This window comes from Ceratosolen solmsi, unplaced genomic scaffold (assembly GCF_000503995.2).
Source record: "Ceratosolen solmsi marchali unplaced genomic scaffold, CerSol_1.0 scaffold6, whole genome shotgun sequence".
Lineage (NCBI taxonomy): Eukaryota > Metazoa > Arthropoda > Insecta > Hymenoptera > Agaonidae > Ceratosolen > Ceratosolen solmsi.
The window spans coordinates 2255541-2281665 of NW_011948414.1; the positions used below are offsets into that span (position 1 = coordinate 2255541).

At 26.0% G+C, this 26125-nt stretch overlaps 2 protein-coding genes across 2 annotated transcripts in view; both read right to left on the reverse strand.

Annotated features, from left to right (window-relative positions):
* LOC105368352 (uncharacterized) overlaps positions 1 to 5216 on the reverse strand; it is a 39721-nt gene extending 34505 nt beyond the window's left edge. The window contains exon 1 of the mRNA XM_011507356.1: positions 4916 to 5216. The gene's annotated coding sequence lies outside the window, so the exon portion shown is untranslated. The remainder of the gene's footprint in view (positions 1 to 4915) is intronic.
* A 9080-nt stretch (positions 5217 to 14296) lies between these two features.
* Positions 14297 to 26125, reverse strand: part of mlt (tubulin folding cofactor E like protein mlt) — a 40736-nt gene continuing 28907 nt past the window's right edge. Inside the window, 7 exon segments of the mRNA XM_011506598.1 lie at positions 14297 to 14824; positions 15020 to 15124; positions 15756 to 15864; positions 16255 to 16424; positions 16892 to 17178; positions 17891 to 18305; positions 20312 to 20695. Of these exon segments, the coding sequence (XP_011504900.1) occupies positions 14648 to 14824; positions 15020 to 15124; positions 15756 to 15864; positions 16255 to 16424; positions 16892 to 17178; positions 17891 to 18305; positions 20312 to 20683 (1635 nt within the window). The 5' untranslated portion in view covers positions 20684 to 20695 and the 3' untranslated portion in view covers positions 14297 to 14647.

The window sequence follows — 26125 nt, forward strand, 5'->3', positions numbered from 1 at the left end:
ATATACACATATATGTATGCAAGTATATATAATAATACGTAATAAAATGTTATTATAATAAAACTTAAAAACAAATTTAATAAAAATAAAGTATTTAGAAAATTCTACGTAGCCAAAGTAATTTTGGTTATACTTTTGTATTTTTAATATTTTTTTCTATACTTCTACAAAATTATATGAAAATATTTTATTATACAAAATTTAATTTTATTAAGAATATAAAGTAAATTAAATCAATACAAATGATTATTTAAAATTATTCAAAGAGGTAAAAATTATAAATTAATAAAAAATTAACTCTGTATCATTTAGAAGAATCAAACTGAAATATTTTATTTATTAAATACGAATTGAACATATCAATTAACAACTTTATATGATATGGATTATTTATAATTTACTGATAATTAACTCTGCAGTAATTTTGAATACTGGAAATTTATGTAAATTTTTTTATACTTCGAAAATCTCAATGTAAATAAGATTATTTTCATAACCACAAAGGAATTTAATCGTTTAAATATAGTAAGAAATATTTTAATAAAAATTTTAACAAAATTTATTTGTGATTAATGTTATAATTAATACCTCTATTTAATTCAATATTAAATAAAATTATTTTAAGGTTCGATAAGTATAATATAAATTCATTTATTTTAGAATTATTATTAAGTTAATCATTGTTTTAAAAAACAAAAATAGCAGCGAATAAACATTTTTAAATAAAAATTGTAACTTCAGTAATTTAGAATTTCTTAAATTTTTATTACAATTTGGAATTCTAAAAGAATTAAAATTTTAATATTCAAATGAAGTTGACGTTAAATAAATATATAAATTATCTCTTCATTCACATTAAGTGAAGCTAATGTATATTTAAAATATCTAATCCCATTAAATTATTATATAATTATTATATTAAATAGAAGTTAAACATAAAATCTTTTTTTATTCATTAAATTGAAAAACATTATATACTAATTTGAATTAGGTTTTATTATAAACTTTATAAAAATACAATTTCATTATAATTTAGTGACAGTAAAACTTTTCTAAACTTTTTTCAATAATTATTTTCATAATTATGTAATGGATATAATATATTTTCAATTGTAATACAATAAATTTTTAAATGGCTAGAGTATATTTATTTTCATATAAATATTGATTAAAAAGGAATTCACGTGTATAATTATAATACCCATTTACGACATTATAAGCTTTTTGTCACACTAGATTATAGATAAATTCATAAAATTGAATGAATGTATAATATTCGAATATTCATTATTTAAATAAATTGAATGCAGTGCATTCAATTAAAATTCAGTTGTATATAGCAAAAAACAGCTTGGCTAGTGAAAATGTTTTTTCGTAATTCTAATATATATATATATATATTGAAAATCACCATATTCCAACATCCAATTCACAAGAGGTGCACCGATGAAAACATACTTTCTGCAGCTCCATACCTATTATTGGAACTTCACCTCACACGTGTCATAAGACACTTTCTACGTAATATAACAGAACACTATTTAAAAAACAAAAAAAGATTCAATAACCGAACACGAACTACTGTAAAACCCAATAGGCCATCCTCAAAATGAAACTACATAGCTATGGTGCACGAACAGCCGTATCGTAAAGCATGCGAAACATTACCATGATGAATTTTCCTACGACACAGAATAAAAGAAACTAGCCAATAATGTCTCGTCTTGGAGAATGTCACGCGTCGTTAGGAGGATATCACAAGTGCAGCCGTAACTCTCTTCAGTTCCCTCCATTTGAAACGATGAAAATCCCAACCAATTGCTACTGGCCCCGGATGACGAAGCCAAAAATCCGAACGCCTCTAGTCAGAGGCTGTGTGGATTCGGTGTCCTCAGGGGAGGTTTTATTCCATGGCTGATCAGGCCTCCAATCGATCGGGGGCGGCGCGCGCACGCGAGGAACATGCACGAGCACTGGGGCGCATCTGGAGCGGGAGCTCGCGAGGATCGCGACGATGAGGTGTCTCGCGAAGCTCGGAGTGGGGAGTGACCGTCAAGAAGCACGTCACCAGGTCTCGAATGGGGCTAAAGACGGGCTCGCGCGCCCCCACCAAGTACTCGTGAAAGGGGTGCAGGCGATTTCGGCTTCGTTGTCAGTAACGACCCCCGGGGAGTTCGCGGAGAACTAATATCATGCTAGATTATGGCCACCCACCACCCCATTCTCCACTACCTCCCCTCCTCCCCCTCCCCTCCCCCCGGCCCAACGCCATTTACTTATCCATAATTAGCGAGACGCGAAAGCGCATATGATTCAACTTCCATTCTAAGTTAAAAGCCTTTTTTTCAATGGAGTTAAATCGGTGTTTTTTGCTGTTTTCAAGAAATTTTTTCGTACAAATGGATAAATATAGGAAGTTATGTGTTAAAATAAAAATTTATTTTGATTGCTTTAATAGACTGCATATTTTATTTTTACAATTTCAATTAATTGTATACTTACGTATTTAATGTATATATTACATGCTTACAACAAATAAAATTTCTGTTTAATAATCATGAGAGTCGTAATAAGTTCAATTTATTGAAAAGATTATTTTCATAGAATTTAGATTTTAATTTAATATGAAATACCGTATAAGATTTAATAATTAATTATATTATATATATATATATATATATATATATAGACGAAAATTGTCGATTAGCGATACATAATAAGAATTGAATTTCTTAATTAAAATTAAATTATTTAAATATGTGTAAATATTTTAAAGTTAAAAGATGCCATTGCAAAAACTTACTTTTTAATAAAAAATATATTTATTCATTTTATAAGCAGAACTTGTTTCTATCTAGTAACATTAAATTTAACGTTAAAAAGAATTAACTCAACATTATATTAAGTTATTTATTATACATCATAAATTGTCCATCGAAAATTCTTGCAGTATTATTAAGTATATCATTGAGTGTAGTATCCGACAACGGAATAAACCACTATAAATGTTTATGAAATTACAATTAAGAATTGTAGTTTTTAAGTGTTTTATAACATATAACTATTTTTTACAGAATTTGATATTTGCAATAATATGTATATTTTATTTATTTTATTTGTATAATAAAAAATTAAAGCCAAAAAAATTATTATTTTAGTAATACTATTCAATGTAGATTTTTACTTACTGATTACTGATATGTAAGTTTGCTTATCAAGTATCTGAATATAATTCTGAACATATAATAAATATCGTTATTATGTATGCACTTATAGAATTATTTTGAAAAATAAATGAAATAATTCAATTACAGGGTATAATAATGTTCATTGATATTTTTGGATATTTATTTCGATATGATTTTAAAAAATAATTTTTTAAATTAATCTTAAAGGCATCTTACTCATAAAATAAACATATATTATAAATAAGAATATAAATAAATTTCATTTCGTATAAATAAATTTATTAACAATTCAATAAAACAAATTAAATACAATAAAATAAAACAAAAAATTACTGAAAATAACAGCCATAGATATTTACGAATGTTTAAACGAATAGCATGAAATTTTATTTTATAAATACACTATCAGACGAAAAATAATATAAACGATTCTTTTAAATCTAAACATAAATATACTTGCTATATCAAAAAGTAAATACTTAACTAATATTACCTTGAATCAATGTTATCAATGTAATCAATGTTATAATCTAATCCATATAATATTAATTTACCATAGGCTATGTATTATAGGCCCCAGTGTCGCATCAAAAAATCCTTTACAATTAATTTCTAGAAGTTTAGCTCAATTTTTGACCTTAAAAAATTTATAATCAAATGAAATTGACAAAATGATAACGGTGAATCGACTTTTCATCAGTATTACTACAAAGTTTATTGCGACAGTTCAGATGACCGTTAGCTGTGACACTTACCAACTCGTTTGCAAATAGGGAAAAGTCGAAGGTTCACGAGTACCCGCCACACTTTTACCCCTTTATTTGCTTACCTTGCATAATCAAACAGCTATTTAGTTTAAAAATTGTGTGCTGCACTGGTTGTGAAGGGAAACCGACCTGTATACAATAATGTCATTTGGATTTCCTATTCGGTTCGAAGCTTTTACAAAAGTTATAAAGCTATGGGAAGTTTGGAAAGGATTATTTAACTTTTACAAGCCTCTAGACGACTAGTTTATACAACGATAAAAATTTAATTTAACTAATTCATATATACGTATATATATATATATATATATATATATATATATAATGTAACTTTTTAGGCATGTAACTTTCTATTAGTTCATTCCTTTATAGAAAAATTTATTAATCGAAATTTACAATAAGTAAATAAAATAACGATTTGAATTTATCAATCATGAATGTTTTATTACATAGTGTCTATTTATAAGACCAATAGATACTTTTATTTAAGCATTTTTTAAAAATAATACAAAAAATAAATAAATAAAAACAAACATAATATTTTGTATGTATCATTGCTGTATCTAAAAGTTGATTCACCAATACAAATAATTTTCATCACAAATATAATAGTAAACGTTTGATCGTTAATTTTTCTGTTAAAATATTTCTTTTCTCAACCGTCCATCCTATTATTTCATTAACGGTAATCCAATAAAAATTATTTAAAAATAACTTAATTTTTTGACGGCATATTCAAACTAATTTTCAAATGAACTGCAAATGATGAACTTGCATAATTTCATTACAAGTACCAATGCTTAATTTAATTTTCTCACATTGATTAAAGCATCTCTTTAAGTATCCCTCTTCTGTCCTTCCTTATTTGTCAACTGCAACTTCCCCGTGCCAAATATAATTTCCTCTTTCAACCCTTCGCTATCGCTGTCACATTCTCGTTATCCCCGCGAAAGAACTTACATGGTTTCCGCATGTCATCTTCTCACTCTCGTTTATTTTCTTCAGATCGACAGTGGCGCCGTCACACCTTTTCATCCCCGTGGGCCTCATCTCGCTCTCTCATCAACTGTATAAATGGAATTGATATTTAGGCTCATGAAAGTGCTGCATCAATTGACTATCACATAGTTCACTTGTAACTTTCACTTTAATGAATACGGATCGAAGAACCTAACCTAACCGTAAATATGATAACTGAATCAGCCGTACGCTGATCCAGTTTTGTATAATCTTTACGAAGCTACGTTGACGAAAGTTTTAATTATCGATTATTAGATAAATCCCCCGACGCTATTTGCAAATGACGGAGGAAAATTGGGATGCATTATATTGCTCTATTGTATTACAAGATAATCAGAGTGTCAATAATTTACTTTTGTAAATGTTCCGCGAACTTTTTGCACGGCCACGTGATTTAACACAAATGTGCTTGACTGTACGTAGTCTATCGTTTCCCGGCAATCGAACGACTACTCATTCCTCGGCCTCAGAAACTACACGGAGCTCGGGTATTCTATCGTCGCGACGCCAGGCGTCGTGGTGCGGTCGCGTGTAAAACCGCACTGTTTATTTCTGAATTCGTATGCGAGATATCATCGATAAAATGAGTATTCCCTATTTTTCTTCCTTTTAATATAAGATTTGCATTACGTCCCAAACAAATGAATCGTATGTGAGCGGAAATTAGAATGTGTTAATAACACTGTGATTTGATTACTAAAATTATTTAAATTAAATAGTAAAATTATATATATATATATATATATATATATATTAGTTTTAATTATTAAGTATTATATTGAGGAAACTATGCTACGCTATTAAAATAACTTCTATTACAAATATATTTTTGCCCAATGGTATTATTTTAGTAATGACGTTATTAACAATAAACTTTAAATTAAATTACTCTTGGCTTATAAGCATAAACCAAAGTGATATTACTACTTTGAGAATACTGTTCTTTTTATTTTCAATCGACATTCAATATTCAGAATGCAGTTTTAATATGAAATCTATTTAAACGTCGTATTATCTATATATTTATTAAAATGGGAGTAATATTTCGCATAAGTGTATAGAAATAAAATTTCAATTTAAATATTTATATGGACAATATATCTTTTATTGAAATTAAAGTAAGTATTGAGGAATTTTTATTGACGTTTATTTGTGAATAAAATTCATAAATTATGTAATATCTACTGATTAGATAAAAGTAAAACTACTTAAAAGACTTCTAATTATTAATTGTTGATTTGGTATATTTAGTATATTTAGTATATATTATTGGTAATCATTATTCCATTGGCTTTCATATTTTTCAATTTATTTTAATATATTGTTGAAATTTCACGATATGTAAGAAAACATTTAATAGCGTAAAGACTTTATTCGATTATTTTTTTAGACTTAAAAATAATTTATTATTTTATTTTTGAATTCTACGTAGTAAAATAATTTAGTGATGTTAAATATTCTGTAAATTCAACTTTAATAATGAAAATTTATAGGTTTCTAGATATTTTAGAAGACAAATAGATTGAAAAATTTCAGATAAAATTACATAAAATGAATTTTAATAAATGAGCGCTAAATTATTATTATTATACAGTTTTATTATCTTATATTAATAATTAAATTAACAAATCATTTTTTATAGTTTTATTCTTATTTTCCCCAATATTATCAGAAAATTTACTATCAAAGTATCATAATTAGCATTTCGTTTTATAAATTTAGCTTCGACGAAATGTTCTTGATCTACATTCGATACCCAATTTAAATATAACCACCTCGCCTTAATATTCAAGACTTTTAAGAAAATCAGCACAAAATTATATCTCACAAAAATACTGTATCAACCATTATCGCATTTGTCTATTAAACCTCTTAGCAATCAACAAAACATTTGTTCAGTAATTAAATATTCCATTGCCAATATTGGCCAGGTCTTTAAGTAAGTCTTGAAAAACTTTTGGCTTTATCCTATCAATAATACAGCTTTTAGTAAATTACATCAGACAGTAATTTAAAAATCAATCATCTTGTGAAATAAGCATTCCACCCATACTTTTCTATCGCGGAGAGCCAATATTTCTTCTTCTTGGATTTCCAACAAAAGCATTCTTGAAGCTGAAGCTCCGAATGAAAAAAGCGCGAAACCAAAGGACGGACGAAAGCCATGCTCCGCCTCGTCATTCACCCTCGAGCTCGAGACGCATCGATCGAAGAGTCACCCCCGCTTCCGTCCGTGGCATGTGTGCGTCGCAACACCCTTCGAGAGTGAGAGAAGAGATTGGCCTCTCTCGCGTTTCAAACGAAAACCGGACGGCATATTGGGGCATCTGAAGAAGTATCAAGAGCCGGCTTTTATTATTCAAGCCGTAGAATGCTGGAATGAAGATTATGCTGGACAGACTAAAGCTGCCTGTACTTGAATTCCAGGATGGAGTTCTTCCAACCTAGAAGGTGTTGAGGCGATGACCTAATTATCACACCGAGCAAACCTCGTTTGCAATATGCCCGATAATTGAAGGGGAACATGGGATGAAATGTTACCGTTCATTTAAGAACGAACTGAATTTTCTCTTTCTCTATTAATTCATCAGCCTCGTTAATAGTAATATAAAGGTTCATAATAATGAAACAAAAACAGAAACGTAATAATTACAATATTTAATTATAGTGTATTAAATTACTAATGAATCACCTATGATTATATTTTCATTCATAGGACAATTAAAGTAATCTGAACAATCCGTACAAAAGAAGTTTTTTAAGCGACGTTTTATTTTAATTGCACAATTACACATATTTGCACAACTACTTAATGCATTATTAAAGAGGATAAAACAAAGATAATAAATTAATGAGATACATGGATTTCTTTCCAATTATTTGTAATAATTAGCATTTAAAAGCGTATTAATAAATTTAAAAGATTACTGTAATCAGTATTGATATCCAATATAGTTTATATTTTAAATTCATGTTTTCTCATTTTATTTTAGCCATTGTTTACTTAGAAGGTGTATACATATGCGAATTGTATACTCGGTAAATGTACTAAATTTAGCGCTTGTTTTCCTTTAACTTACGTCGATACGTGCTAAAGCTACAGTACCAATGATTTAAAATGTCAATAAGGATGTATATTTTAGGTTATATTATATAATTTTTTTTACAAATTTAAAAAGTTAATTTTCAAGTCAAAGGTTTATTTTCTATTTTTGAACCATTGATTGTTCATATGAAACATGATGTTTAAATAAACTTCGTAATATACATATAGATATTTTAAATTGTCAATATAGCATTTGTCTTATGGAAATAATATACTATATAAACTTTTATATGATATATACAAAATTTTCAATTATTTTTTAACATAATAAAATTAGCATGGTCTGTCCAAAAATATAATCAATTCGTTAAATCAATACCTACTTCGTAACTATGAGAAACTTTAAATTTTTAGGACGAATCCTGTTTTAGTTTTAAATTTAGTTTTAAATTTAATAAAATGATGCAAATAAATAAAATAAAGATATTATATGCATATTCAATAATAAATTAGTAAACAACGTTTAATTTCTTTATTATAATTTGTAATTTGCAAGTATTGTAAGTTAATTTGAAACAAAATTGTTTAATAGAGATATCTGTTGCAATAATTATTTAGAAGTACTGTTATTTTCATTCACTCCACTTAAGAATAACAAGCATAAATATACATAGAAAGCATACAAAAATATATGTACAAAAGTTTTTTTTTTATTTTTTATCAATCATTCAACGCTCAGCTACACTTATATATGTTCGTCCAGTTGATTCGAGAGTATATACTATCAAAGACAATACCTATTGCTGCCGCGGGGTAGGGGGGAGGGGGGGGAGATATGATATTCAATAAGAAAAAAATGAATATGATGAATTTTTGAAGATATAATGATCGAACAACGACTGTAGCTTGAATTGATCTTGCACCCGCACCAATACAATTTTCACGCAAACTAGATTTAATCCTTTGAAATTAAATTCGATCAAAATTGAGAACCCATTTATTAAAACTCTACTGGCTAATACTTTCTGAAGATTATTTCTCTTATGTCTGTGTTATAAAGAAAACTCTGTAATTATTACATTTAATTTAGCTGGATTTCTTTATTCATATTTTCTGTTAATCAGCATTTTCTCAAATTATAATTTACAAACAATATTTTAATTTACCGCTTGGATTAATTCACTTTCTTTTTTATTGTATTCGCATTCGTTAAAACATAATTATTTTTTACTTACGTTTGTATTTCATATCATTTCCAATTAGGTTTAAACGGATTAAGAATTTGTCTTCAAATTCTTTTGGTTTAATCAAAATTAAATTGGCTCTTTTTTTTTTATAAATTTATTTAGTAATTCATATGTATTAAGGATTTTTTATAATATATAATCGCAGATTCTAGTCATAGATTTGATTTCGTAGTAAATTAAAATTTGTACATTAAAATATACTTTTCTTATTTTAAATATTTAAAATTAAAAACTATATATATGTAGTAATAACTATTCGTTTATACCGTAAAAAATATTTAATTAATATTTATATGTATAGGGAAATAACAGTCTATTATGAGAATTAAAAGAAAAGATCATCAAAATGTTAATGGCATAAATACGTACAATTTATTATAACGACAAAAGCATAGCAAATATTTTGTTACTCCAATAAAAGAATTACAATTAAATTTTACGAAGTTGTGTGTTTATTATTACCCGCATAATAAAGTCATTAAATCCATCGATTGTTAGAGAAAGTAAGATAATTCGATCGAATGAATTAAGATCAATAGAAATTAAAATAATCGGGTATAAATCAAATAAATCTTGATATTCTACATAATGAGAGTAATGAGAACAAACACATAACCAAGTTCAAATTATATTATACATAAATTATTTTAACGCATTATGTAATGATAATGAATTGTAGAAAATTGTGAAAAATATCGATGGAGAATACAATATATCATAAGCGATAATTATTTTAAATAGTATATAATAATGTAAATAGCATGCATATTATTTATTATTTTTAATTTACAAACTTTAATTTGTATATAATGCATTTATGAATAAATATAGGATAAGTGTTTTTTGAATAACCATATTTCAAGTCAATAAATAATCAACATATGCTAATGAAAGTTGATGTAACAAAAAAATGCACAACTCAAACGTATAAAATTCTGTATAAAAGTTTCAAAAAACTTTATGAGATTAAAAATATTATTTAAACTATACATTAGTTCAGTACGATAGATATCATTTTTTCGTCGTCAATATTTTTATATTTTTATGTTTATTGTATTTTTATTTTTATTTTTATTTATATAAATGATATAAATAAACTTCAATGCGAAAATGTTTAAGCAAATTTATTAAAAATTTTTTTTATAGTTATCAATAGGACTTGGCATAAATTAATAAAAGAATATTGGAAGAGCTTAATAAATACATCCAAATAATCTAGTAAATTAACTGAAACTATAGAGAACCTATTCATATATTGCTCTAATTAAAATGTATAAATATTTTACAATATGTAAGAAGTATCACTATTATTTGTCATATATTTAATTAATATATGATTCAATAAAAAACCACATCAAACGATCAAGAATGCATATAGAAAGTTCGTTTCTTGAGGCAGTTAATTACAGCTTTGCTTGTTATTTTGTTTCTGTACACAGTTATCCGTTACCATATATTATTACGTATTCGATTACACAAATCACAAAAGTATCTATTTATTTGTATTGTTTGCTACAAAAAGCATAGCTTACATCCATATATTCACATAATACAATATAATAAACTCAAACGATTAAAGCTTTAATTAATATAATTAAAATTTAAGGATTTTTGTTGGTAATAACCAAAATATTTTATTTTATTTTTTTGTTTTGTTATAAAAGTTACTTATAAATAATAATAACGTCAAAGAAATAAAGTTTGTTACAACAGTACAATAAATAATTATATATTTACACGATACATTGACAAACATTTTGTCATGGAAAAAAAATTTTCTTTCTAACGTAAGTATTTAATTGAAATTGATTACTGTAGTAATGAATGAACTTCTATGTTTCTATGCAATTAATTACACTTATGTGTTAATATTATTTTTTAATTATAATCTAAATGTCCATATATATTTTTTACATTATTAATTATAATTAACAAAATAAAAAATATTTTTACAATGATAATTTTTTATAAATATTACGAAACAAAAAATTCATATAGTTTTTCAACCCAATAATAATAACATAATATAAAAATAAAAATCTAATTAATCAACAGTTCAATAATTTATTATCTGACAGATTTAGAATTTAAACATTTGAGGTTTAAAGAAACGTTAAAACAGAAACAGATATTTAAAAGTAAAAATAAAGTTAATCCCAATGTGAAGTCCCTTTTTCCAAATCGTATAATTTAAACATTAAAATATTGTTAATGAAATTATTTTACAAAGATGAAATATATATCTTCGATAATAGATCCTTATTATAATAAATATACAAAATTCTCAAAGAAATAATACAGAATATGTTCACACACTTATTACAGTATGAAGAAAATTTGAATTCTTTTCTTTAATATTCTAGGACTTAATATTTATTAGCGTCGTACTCTTCTTTTCTCGCACCTTTACAATAGTTCTTTGATTATAATTTTCAATAATTCTTATACTTGTTGTTTTTACTTTAAAATAAACAAAATTTAGATTTATCCCATTTTATTTTCACCAAGATTTCACACACAAATGATATATAAATAGTCCTATTTAATTTATATAGTTTTCAAGAAAAAAAGATACGATTTATAATCACACATTTTTATCTGGTATATGTATTTACAAAGGGCAGTGTTATAAAAGAATTTCATGTAAAACATAAAAATAATTTCATTTATCTATTTAACTAATAATCCAATTTATATTAATTACTTTGCATTCTGATAATCTTACAACATCATAACAATTTTTAGCATAATACCCTTAGCATATTTTAGTAATATATAAAGTGAATAATTTTTAATATATTATATATAATTAACAAATTATTCCTAAATTATTCAATAATTATCAATCGACGTTTTATGCAAACTATCAATAAAAAATAATAATTATTAATCTTATAATTTTTATTTTGTAAGACTAAAAATTAATTGGAACATTAAAGCAAACATCGAAGTTCAAAAATATACTTAATGCTATTGCAGGCACTAGAAATGACTGTTAAGATTTTTTCTTATATATTTAATAAGACAAGAGAAACGCTATTTACTTTTCGTTATAACAAAATTATCTCTCTCACTTTTTCTCTTGTCCTATATTATTTATACCATTCGATAAGAATATATATATTTAAGTCTCAGCTTTTCTTAATTCTCCAAGTATTTTTGCTTAATTGCTTAGATGTTACAACTACAATCAATCATATAATGTCAACCGATAAAGTAATTTTACGTACATTTCGGTAATACAAAATTTTTAAATAAAGCTAACTTCTTACAATCATCAAGTAGCTTAATTTAAAGAAAATGAAGATTGTAAAAATTTCACTAAATCAAAAATATTTTAATCTTTTATTATATAAAGATAGGCATAAAACTAATTAATGTACTCGTTGTTTACTACAATTTAATAGATTTGTACAATTTTTTTTTTCCAATATGACATTCAATTGTTCGAATATAAGTATAATGAAAATTCACTTCTGCGTTTATTAAAATAATACGCTTTTACATCTTTATTTTCATACATAGAGAAATTATCTTACTTCTTCTTATGATCAATTTTCGAACTTTAAACTTATTTCTTTTTAATTATGTATTTTATTTATATTTAAAAATCTATGGTTGTAAATCCTCTCAATTAGATTATATTATTTTATCATAATTCACTCTCTATGTACAAAAATGAAATGTTGAGTAATTGTTCATATTCCAACTGTAGATATCGATAAATATATACAGAAAATCTATAAATAAATTATCATTGAAAAAAATTCTCATAAAGTATATTTAAATACCTTTTTCAAACGAAAGAATGTTTAAAAATATATAACGAAATTAAATTATTTATTGATACAATTCCGTAGATGAATAAATTTTCAACTTTATATAAACGTATGTATATAACATTATATAACAAAAATACATATATTAATTAAAATCTGCCCATAATCCATAAAAATTTGTACTAGATTTTCTGTACTTTTTATTAAATTTAAGGATAGTATATTTTCCGAACTTTGTACAATATTTAGTATTTCGTAAATATATCTAACAATAATATCTGAAAGCAATTATTATTATTACGTTATTTAATTATACTGAATTTTCCTGTACTTGTATTGATTAGCAAATCGTCGCATTCTTCTGTTTACTAAATGAAAAAAATTTTTTCTTCTATCTTCTTATATAATGGGCCTATTTTACATGTCATTGTCCACTTTATCGTTTTATTTGATGATATTTTCAAAATTCTCGTTGTGTTTTACCAGTTCTGAATTATTAATTAGTATACATAAATGATATTTATTTTCAAACGAATGATTTCACATTATTAACAAAAATCTTATTTTTAACTTTTTAAATTTTGTAATTTTTATATTGTTAAAATGTTTGTTGAATATTTCTACACATAATACTTTCTAAAGCTTTAGGGTTTAATTTTTTAAAAGATATTTACATTAGAGACAGAGAGTCGTAATTGTAAGGTAATCACTAATTAGACGTATTATCATTCGGTCGTCAAATACTACCTTGATATGTTGAAATTTTCAGAAATTCTTTTTTAGCGACGTAAATGTTTAAATTTTTGTAATACAAAAAGGTTTATTTATTCATAAAACTTTCATAATATTTTTATTAGCTTTACTTGTTTCATTTACAGAAGATTTAAGTTGAAATTTATGCCTATTTATTTTATTTTATTTTATTTGTTATATCGAAAAGACACCGAATATATATTAATAGAAACAGTATTTCGTTGGCCCTATTTTCAAATTCGGATTGTTAATTCCCTTAAATCATTTATTTTTATATTAATATTAATTTTCAATGGATAATATGCAACTTGGAATAAAGAAAATGTAAAACTTGAAAATTCTATTTATCATATTATACGTGTAAATATGAATAAATAACTGGTTTTAAAATTATGTACATTAGGTACTCGAAATTCATGAATCTAACACGCAAATATAATCATATAGTTAAATAATAATAATAATATAAAATACAAGTACAAGATAAGAAGCGCATTTCATAAAAATCATTATCAGGCAACTTAAAAAACTGTTGGAATACCAACAAATACCACGTCGGTAAAACAGAATTTTTCGCACTCCTCAGAATTACCTAAAAATCGTGCGTTTATTTTGTCGATCATCGGACGGCATTTTATGAACGCGCACAAGTGATTAATCCAGCTGCTACGAAGTTAATACTTAGAACATAAGTATATATCAAAATCACTTTTTCATCGGTCCCGCACTTATTCTTTCACTAAACACTTTCACCTCGGATCATCGAGCTGCTACTCACTTAGTCGGTCATTTTACGATTATGTTTTCGGATACACAAGCGCCGATTTTAGCGCTGACATGACCGACCTCAGGAACGAATGGAAGACTGTTGCTGATCTTGTTGTTGGGTCGTCGTGTTCGGGTGCGAAACGTAGCGATTCAGTTTACTGTCGATAATAATTTCATCCCCGTTACGAATATTATACCGATAGAGCTGCTTATTTGGATACAGCATTTCTTCTGGGCCGTATTGAGATCTCAATTCCTAAATATAAAAAGGACATATTATTGTCTTATATACTTGTTTTCTCTTATTTATTTAGATACTATTTATTTTGTTATATTGCATATACATATAATATATACATAATTGAAAAAGTAACTTTACATAAATTATTTAATTACATAAATTTACATAAATGTATAATTGTAATGTATACAATTTTACTTTTATCCTCACCTGATCGATGTAAAATAGCCTCATACGATTTGCAGGAATTTTTACCATTGATTCTAGTTTAGTTTTCAGTTCAAATACAGTTCTGTAAACATCCACTGATCTTACCTGAAAAATAAATTTACTTAGTAATATTTTTAGTTGGTAATTATCTTTTTTATAATTATTTGAATTATTATCTTATTATTATCTCGTACATTTCTAAATAGTCGATATATAAAGAGAAAAATTAATCTCTTATCTATTAAAAATTGTAAAGGAGTGGATTAAAAAGTTTACGAATTTTTTGTATTATATGTAAAAAAAATGTACATGTGATATTGAAGAAATAATAAGCTTTTATTCAACATACATTTATGTAGAAAAATTTAATTTCATGTTTGTATCATTTATTCAAAAGCTGCCGAATGAAAGTATAGAAATGGATGATGTGATATGAAATACAATATGAAAATATAGAAATATATCAAAATAAAATTATAAAATAAATTTATTAATTCAGATTAAAAGAAAATCTTTTAATATGAAATAAGTATAACCATTAATATACGAATATAGTATCTCATTTATTACTCGAGCAGTTTGAAATATTCTTGATATCTTATTTAATTATAAATTAATGTTAATAAATAACGAATTTATGAAATGAAGTTGATTAATAAAAATATTTTTGAAGACTAATAAATTTTGACATATATCATATTTCGTTTATTAATAAACACGATAAAAAGAACTTTACCTCGACCAGATCTCCATAGGTAAATTTAACTTTAACCCTCTTGTCCGGAGTCAAATCGACGTGTACAAGTGGATCGAGTTTCCCATGAATACCCACCAATTCCGCATATCTGATTTATATAAGAAATACAATGTGATTAAAGGAACAAATATAATTCATGATTGTCCATGATTTTCATAAATTCATAAAACGCTGAAGCTGCAGTGAATTGTAGTAGTAGGTAATTATGAGCATGCATTTGGAAATAAGAGACATTGATAAGCTCATTTCCCTAAAAAGACATGAAAAATAAATTCAACAAGCCATGATCCGTTCGGAGTAACCCGAATGACTCTGAAATCTCCTAATTAACAGCGAAATAACAACGGTTAAATGCGCTGAACGGGCTTAAAAGGCTACTGACGCACACGGTGCGACACCTTTACCTTTACGTGCAGCGATAAGAGCGATAACTAAAATAGGACTATCTAGGAAACAAGAAAAGGTCAGCGGGGCTCACCTCTCTGGTCGCTCAGCTTCCGGTTTATCCATATAGTATCGTATGAAGGCACGCTCCGCGTCCTCGCGCTCCTGCGACGAGATGACGCCGCCACCGTTCAGGGTCTCGACATTCGGCAGCCGGGCTATCAACAATTGACGTCTCTCGTGTTCCGTGTACTCACGTGGACTCTGTGCAATATCATTTCGTTTATTACAATTTCGAAAGGTAAAATCGGGACGGACTTCCCTACTCGTTGTTTTCTTTTTTTTTTTTTTTTATAATACTTTATTAACGTCATCTTGGTGAAGAGAGCTCACTGCTTGGTCACCTTATTTTATATATTACTTAGTTGTCCTATAATATTTTTTTCTGCCATCTTTATATTTAAAGCTAAAAAATATGAGAAGTCATGTGCATTAGCCGATTACCAGGCTCAATATTATTTCAGTAAAGACTGTATTTACATATTTAGTCACGAATGGTGTATAATTACGTTACACACTATTTATAATAATACTAGTTACACACTATTTATAATAATCTTAAGCTGTGTTACGGAATATTTTCTAAATGAAAATATATAAATGATTTATAAGTTTCGGAATATACGAAAATTTCAATTCAATGGCGCCTAAAATGAATAACGCATTATTACCTCGAACAAGGGGCATCCTTGAATCCTCAACGATTTCAGTGCAGGGAATCGCGCGATCTTCTCAATATCATCCCATGTGGATAACAATGTGCCATTAACATTAAGAAACCTGAGCATTCTAAAAGGATCGTGCGATGATTTGACCTTAGTATTGCCCGAATTGTATTCGGACTCTGTTCGACAATAATTCGGCATCATGCCGTCCTCCTCGAAGTTTCTGTTCCCTAAAATTGGAAAATACTGTTGTTGTTTCATTTTCTTAACGTTTTTTTTTAATAGTTAGACATCTAAAATATTCGTTAATAAATAATTATAAATTACAAGATTAATTTAAATATAAACGAAAAATATAGAAACGTAAGGATTAATTGTGAATATAATCGTGAATTCATAACGAATATTAAATGTGTCAAAATTTGAACTGAAATCAATTTTTCTTAAAAAATAAAAACGTTATATAGTGAAAAAAATAAAATTGATGAAAAAGAAAATGTATTTGTACACATAATAAGAAGAGTTTAAATTATTTAAATGAATGTTTTAATTAATTTTACTTTATTTTAACTTCTTCTCTATACTATGAAAATGTATTTAAAAAAAATAAAGATTATATAGACATGGTTTACTAATTTACTAATTCTCATCAATTAAACGAATAAATATAATTTTCCAAATATATTTTCACTGAAGAATGCTTTACTTTCAAAGAATTATTATTTTAAGATAATGTGTTCTGATAAAATCACTAAATATTAAATTTGATGAAACACTTAAAAATCCTTTCATCTACCGATTGAAATAATAAATTTCAAATATTCTATAAAATAGATATTATCTAATTAAGATTAATGTTTATTTTCTCTGCGTTGGAATTATTTAAATAATATTGCTAACATTCTAAATGAAACATTATTATTTAGTGATTCAACTATTCAGTTCAGAAATAATGCATAGCTTTGTAAAGTATTAATAAAGATGACGATGACGTAAGAATCTCACCTTTACCAGTGAATCCATTTTCTAGATGTAGTCCACCATTTCTCTCAACAATGTGGTTCATATTTTCCGTATCTTCATTTTCCGTGTTCTCGAATCTCTCCTTCTCCACAATGTCCAAGGATCTGATCGGGCACTCGGCTAACACCAAACTCTCCAAACTTGGAAATACGTAGCCGAGCTTTGCGATCTCGCACCAGAATTCGATTGGATTACCAGTAAAATGAAGCTTCTTTAATGTGTGGTTGCAGTTCTCTGGTTTCTCGAAGCCAAGATCTACTGTTTTGTATTCGTTCAGCGACAAGTGAAGCTCCTCCAGGTTGCGCAATAAGCGAACAAGACCCTGGACGGTGGACCACGAAACCCGTGTACCATTTAGCACAAGGTTACGGAGTGCATCGTATTTGCCATCCTTAACCTTCCAATTCAAAGAAAATATACAATTTTTAATTATAATTTGCGCAGTCTACTAATATATTTATATAGCTGTCTTCATTTAAGCTTGAATAATTAAATTAGAGCGATTCGATAATAAAAATAAATATTTTTAAAATATAATAGAAAATCGTAATAGAAATTAGCAAGCATTTTAAACGATATATTTCTATTAGTAATACATAAATATGTAATTGAAAATAATAACAATGTTATTAAAAAAAAAAAAAAAAAAAAAAAAAAAAAAAAAAAAAATTCTATCTAAAATAATCAAACAAATTGTTTGGTACTAATATAATTAAAAAATTAGAATTTATAAATTAATAAAATATAGGTAATCTATTGAATATAATAATTATTTGAAAGTTTTAAGGAGACAAATAATTTGTATAAATCCTTTATGAATAAGGCTTATAGAATTTATAAACTTTGCTTACATTTCCGATCAGTGCATTTGTAAATTTCATTCTTCTAACTTTTATTCTTCTTTTTAATAAAACGTAGCTTACCAGTAATAAATTGATGTATTATTAAAAAAAAAAAAAAAAACAAACTTTACAACATTTGAATACTTATTGATTTGAAATGTAAGAGCAATAAATATATAATTATAAGCTCAAAGTGAATCTTATTAATGTTAATAATGACAATAAAATATTCATTGCATAAAATAAAAAACATTAGCTTGTAATCATTGTCATTGACTACTTGATCAATGCTACTCATTCGTTTAATGATATTTCTCGTGTACTCAATAATTGTCAGAAATATATAAATATCTACAGATGCTGAAATGATTAAATAGTCATCAGAATAATTAAATAAGAATTGAATGATTCTCTTTCTCAATATGAAATATATTTATAACTATTATTCAGTAATATTTAGTATAACATTAACATTAATTAGCATATGTATTACTATCGTTTATAAGAGATAAATTTGAAAGGTATAAAAGTCTTCAATTATCTAACAGATAAATTATATAAAATCTACAACTTAATTTATTTGACTAACCTGTTGAATTATCTATATCGGGATGTTTAAAGTTAAGGTATTGCTTTCTTATCAGCTTAAATAAAAATCGGCGTTAAAAAATTTATTAATTTAGACTACTTTGGGCATACGCATTCAGATATTTTAATAATCAGAAGTAAAAAAAATTCCTACAGACATTAGCAGGCAATTTTTATACAATTTAACTCTAATATAACGATTAGATTTCTATTTGAATAATTATATTATTATTGTGTATTCGTGTCATCTATAAAAATAAGTGAAATAATCTAACAATATTTCTCTTCAAATACAAACACTTAGAAAAATTAATATTTTGAAATAGGTATTGTACTTACTGAAAAGGTTAAAGAGACATTTTAAGTCTAAAGTCAAAACTTTTCGTATTAATTACTCTAAAAACTTGTTAGAAGTAACAGTAGATAATTATAACTTGAGAATGTTATTTAATATTGAAATAAAATTAAGTCAAAATTCATATACATAGAAGAAAGTAAATTATCTCAATATTAATAAATGTACTCATTCGAATATAAACCATAGCGTAACGATGTACTTATAAGTCTGTAAATTAAAACTTGAATATTAATATAAATAAAAAAGGTTTTCTATTGTATGAATGAATATTATTTAACTATCAAAATTGATAATATAAAGTTGATAAAGAATTTGAATTCATAAACAATTTGATTATTTTACATTTAAGAAATATAATTCAGCTACAGTTGACTTTAACGTAATTTTTTTCAAGCTTCGATCTAAAAATGCAAAAATCTTAATTAAAATTCACTTGATATTAAATTTGCTGAAGATCATGATATAGTCGTTAAAAGTTTGCCACCACTGACTGCATTTCGAGACGTCATCGGATCTCAAAGCATTGCTTGCCAAAAAGATTCATGACAAACGCAAAAGCGACTTTGAACCGAATCAACCTAAACTTTCAAAGCTGAGATTCAAGTCGAACCTAACCTCGAGTGCCTCAGGTAGGCTGTTGAAACTCAGATTAACGAACTTAATCTTGGGCATGTGCCGCAGTATGCCGAAAACTTCGTCCCATTTGGAGAGTTTATTTTGAGCGAGGTCGAGTTCCTCGACGTTCCTGCACTTGTTGCGTAGCTTTTCGTCGTCCGCGCCTGCGCACTCGATGTCACAGTCCTGGAGTACGAGCAAAGCTGGCACAGTATGCCGAGGCGATTTCTTGGGTATGAAAATGCTGACTGACAAGGCCGTACTACGGGGTGAACCGCTAAGAACCGGAGGTTCGATCTCGTCATCCGTGAGACAATTGTCTGCCGGCGTATCACCATATTTCAGCTCCAGCGCTTCCAGCAGCGACGGCATCCTCACTGCATTCTGAAACCGGAAAGGAAACGTGCTCGGTAAGTGTCGTGCTTTTATCATACTTTCATCATATTCTTATTACATTTAATGATAATGCCTATTCAATTATTGGAATATTCGTCATTGCACTCATTGTAAATACAAAATGTAGTCAGGTCATATTTTTTTAATTGATACAATTATCGTATTGAGTAAAGTTAATAAAATATGGCATATTTGTCGTTACAAGTATTATAGTAACATAAAACAATCATTGCCAATTCCGAGAATGAATTAAGAATTAGGTTTTCTAAATTAATATCGCACCAATTGTTATTTCTTTTTTTTTTTTTTTTTTGGAATGATGATCATTTTCAACTTGTGCACTAAATTTCTAAAAATCGGACAATTAAATTCATACATTAAGATTTAAAACTTTTAATAAATTTGAAATCTTTTATACATACAATCAACAGTAAAGACAATATACTCATTATTACTTAATCATTTTAATAATTCATTTATATTAAAGTTTACTTTTTAAGAAGATGTATTGTTTAATCATTGATAATTCACTAAAAAACATAAGAATAATTATAATGTTAATAATGATAATATTGCAGAAGGTAAATTGCGATTAGAATATTAAAATGCATTTACCTTTATATAAAAAATATAAATATTAATATATATTAACTGATATAAGTTACAAATTTTTATTCATAAAGCTATTATTTTCTTAATAGAATATTGTGCTTTGTCTGAAATCTTTTAGGATCAACTATTTCTTGATAATCAGTTCAAAGTGTATAATGAAAAAAATTTAATAATCATTAATCATTTGGAAGATTTTTATTAATTTTTTATTAATGTTTAACCACATAATTTTTTTATTTATTCAAAATTATCAAAGGATATGTAATCTATATTTACATTAGAATACATACGTGCTATTTACGTCCATACTGCTTATTATCTATATTTTCTTTCATATTAAAATGAAATAAAACATTTAACAAGCTAAAAGTAAAAAGTATTCTACTACTTGTCAGATTATTTTTTATAACTTATGAGTATTGTGAAATAATTATTTTTGAGAAAAAAAACAATATAATTATTATGCTAAAAAAATAGTATAGAAAAAAAAATAATATGAATTATTGAAAAAAATTTATTTCAAAATATATACTTCTTTTTACTGAACTTTGTAATTGAAAATATTTTCAAAAATTATTAAAAATTTAAACTTTTATATTTAATATTTAAAACATATTATAGTATATGATACCGAACCACAATTCATTATTCTAAAGGATATTTAATATTTTATATTGCGGATAAAATTTAATAAAAAAATATAAATTTAAAAATTTCCATAAATATACGTAGTTAAGAAGTTCACAACATTTACTAATATAAGGATTCCGTAACCACAACCACAATTCGAATTATTATTCTGTAAATGATATTGCTTCTTATAAAAACCTGTGAATAAAATTCTAAACAAAACTTTTTTTAACATAATATTTTATTGCATTGAAAATTGAAATTCATCGATTTAATTTTTTATAATAATCTAATAAAAATCATGGCTGAATTATTAAAAAAAAAACATATACTGCTATTTCGTGCCATTTCTGTCGAATACTATTCATTTTTTATAAAGTTCAAAACATTTAGATAAAAAATTAGTATTACTTAAAATTACAATTTAAATAAAAAAATATATACATTAGGTTATTTGAATATTATAATTAATATCATTTTATTAGAAGAGAATTCTATTTAAAAGATAACGACTATTCATGCATCTTCTGAGACTACGACTTTTGTTAGCTAACATTGAGGAAATAATTAACTAAAAAATTTAAGGATATATAAACTGATAAAGCAAATAGTGTGATAATATTTTACATTCTGTAATAAAATTTTAATATGGTTGACAATTTTTACATAAATACAACTTCCATCAATATAATTTGCATGAGTAAACGATACAAATAAAAATTCAACGTTCAATATACATTATTATGTATATATATATATAGATATTTTTTTTTTTAAGTAATATTAGCATATTGCATAAAGATTGAATAATGTATTAAGCTATAATTCAAGCTACTATACCATCAAGCATAACGAATTATTATTGTATAATACGCGTAATTATGTTCATGATCCACAGCATGACTACCGAGTAGTGACACTGTAAAAATCATTGTCAATAATATATGCAACGATTGATCCGCGCCGATAAATTGTATAATAAGTAACATTGTATGATTTATAAAAAAAAAGATAAAATTTTTTTTTTTATAATTAGTGATTGTGTTTTATTTTCTATATGTATAATTAAGTTTTTAATTATTTTAATATTAAAAACTATATGTAATGCTACGTTTAACAAACGATAAAATTATTTTATCGATTAAGATTAATAATTGAGTGCTTAATCGGTATAATTATTTCATCGATTAAGTTTAATCATTGTATGCTTAATCGATATTATTATTCCATTGATCAACGATAAAATTATAATAAACGATTTTCGATATGAAAGCCATACAAATTTCAATCATATAATGTAAATAATAAATAAATTTATTATTTTATTAATATTAATATTGTTTATATATTTATGTATATATATATATATATATATATATATATATATATATTGTATGTTTCATTATTTAATTTGAAGTTATGTAAATAGTTTAAAATTAAATATAAATTAAACTTTAAGATATTATTTCCTATCAATTGTATATTCGTCGAATTATATATTTGTTTAATTGTATATAATGTATTTTATATTTCCAATATACATTGTTTATTAACTTCGTACGAAAATCTACTAGAATTATAGTGTTAATATAGGACATAGATAATTTAAATTTTAAAATCTATTATAAAAAATGTGCCAAATTTGATGGTTTAAACATATTTTGGATCTACTAAATAAGTGCCTGTTATCAGTACAAAACCATTAAAGCAAAATAAACTTAGAAAAGTGCTAATTTCTTAGTACCGAACTTTCCCTAAAAATTTCAGTAACGCGTATCTTTTCAAAGATACTTAACCTAAAACACTGAAAAAGAGAGCATTTTCTCCCTGGCATAGAGAGAGAGAGAGAGAGAGAGAGAGAGAGAGAGAACTCGCTGCAGAGAAACTTTATATTTACGGGCGTGATGACAATATCACGATTCACGAATGAAACAGTGCTCTCGAAAGGTAAACCATATTACAAATTGCCATCTCTCTCTCACTTTAGATCGGTGTCCTCCGTTTTCCTTTCCTCCTCACAATCCTTTGTTCTCCGTATTTTTGCTTATTTTCTATCTTCCTTTGTGTCTTTAACCGTATGATTTTATAGCTAAGTTTTGTTTGTTATTCCCCAGCTTAAAAGATTATTGCATTGTGATATGTTCAAGGCTAGTATCCAATTTTCATAGTAAAACACTAATATCCTATTATTAAATATATAAATATATGCCCATATATAACTTGTATATATATTTATTGCCTTTTATTATTTTATTAATTAATTTATTTGCATATGTGTGTGTGTATGCGCGCGCGTGTGTGTTTGTGTATGTGCTGTGTGTATGCGTGTGCGTGTGTGTGTGCCTATTAATTATATCATATACAGAAGAAAGATGATATAATACATTCAAAAACCGACATTAATTAAATTTTAATTTAAAATGAAAAAAAATATGATTAATTTTAATAATAATTAATTAATTGTATCAAAAATTATGAATTTATTCCAAATAAATAAATTTGCGAAAAAAAATATTGAAACCGTACATTATATTTTAATAAAATAATGTAGGTCAAATGGTATAATAATTTAGATTTTAAATATTGAAAAATTTAGAGCTAATGATTGAATTTTGAAAAAAAAATATTGAAAATAAAAGTGTATTCAACTCAAAATATTTTTTTTTAACTGTATTTTTATCTTTAAGATTGAAGGGACTATGATTTTTTTTATAAATATACTGATAACGGTAAAAAAATAATTACTTGTATATAAAACATGTATATAAATAATTCAAAGAAATTTTAATATGAAGAATATTTACGAATTAGTTAATCGGATATAATTATGATTCCTTGTACTTGAAAAATTGAGAAAAAAATTTACAGACAATAAATCAGTATATTGCTAAATATTTCTTTTGTCAATTTTTAATAAATATTTTATTTGAAATGTATAATTGTAGCACATATACTCCAATATATTTCGCAAATTTTATCATAATCGTTGTATAGTAATTTATTAATCTCAGTACTATTTATATAATTAAGTAAACGCATGTAAGTAATATAGAATATGATTAGTTACTTTGGAAAACTTGTAAAATTTGCTGTTATGCAGAAAAAAAATGAAAAGAGAAAAAATTGTATTCTAAGGCAATCTAGATAATATATTAGTTAATCCGTGTTTTAACGATTTAACGATTTATTTAGGAAATTATTAATAATATACATGTAGAATTGTTTCTTTATTGAAAATTGCGAAAATGAAAATAATGTATAAAATTGATTGTACATATTTACTATTATAATATAATGTACTACCATAAGGACATAGATCATATAAATGTTCTTAAAAGCTATTTATTGATGTTTTGAAATATCATGTGAAAGTATATCATGTCCCGTTTTATCAATTTTTTAAAATTAATATAAATATGCACATATACCATGCGAGCTAAAATATAAATACTTTGAACAAAAAGTTGGCTATATTCTAAATAAACTATTAAACTATTCAAATAAAGAGCTTGCGTAGCATAATATATGTAGTCTAGCCAATTTAACAGGAACATAAACATATTCGTAAAAATATTAGTTAAAAGATCCTTCCATCTTATTGTATAAATAAATATAATATATGTACGTGGCCAGACAAAAACTGAAAAGCTTTAGATTCCCATTCGCACGCGTACCCGAAGTGCAATTGGAGTTGGTCGCGTGGGCGAGGCATATAGAACTCAACTCTCGGGCTTCGACTCTTGAGCTCGGCAACAGAACAGCAGCAAGAGAAGTAGATGAACGAGTAGCTCATGTACAAGCGTGTACATAAGTACGTACGACCGGTTCCCAGCTGCACGCGGCGCAAAAAGACAATGGCACGACCTTAGCGAATATGGTCAAACCAGATTCTAGTCGTCTCAATGTGCGTGCAAGCAAAAGATAAAGAGAAAGAGAGTGTGAGAGAGAGAGAGAGAGAGAGAGAGAGAGCGAGAGAGCGAGCGAGCAAGAAAGATATATATATATAGAGAGAGAGAGAGAGAGAGAGAGAGAGAGTAGGAAAAAAGAGTGTGTATGAGCATCTGTTATTCCAGCGGACAAACCGCGACTATGGTTGATTTTTCTACGACAAGAAGAGAATGAAAGATTCTTTGCCCCAACGCCAGCCATAAGCGATCAGAAGGTTAACTGAGATTG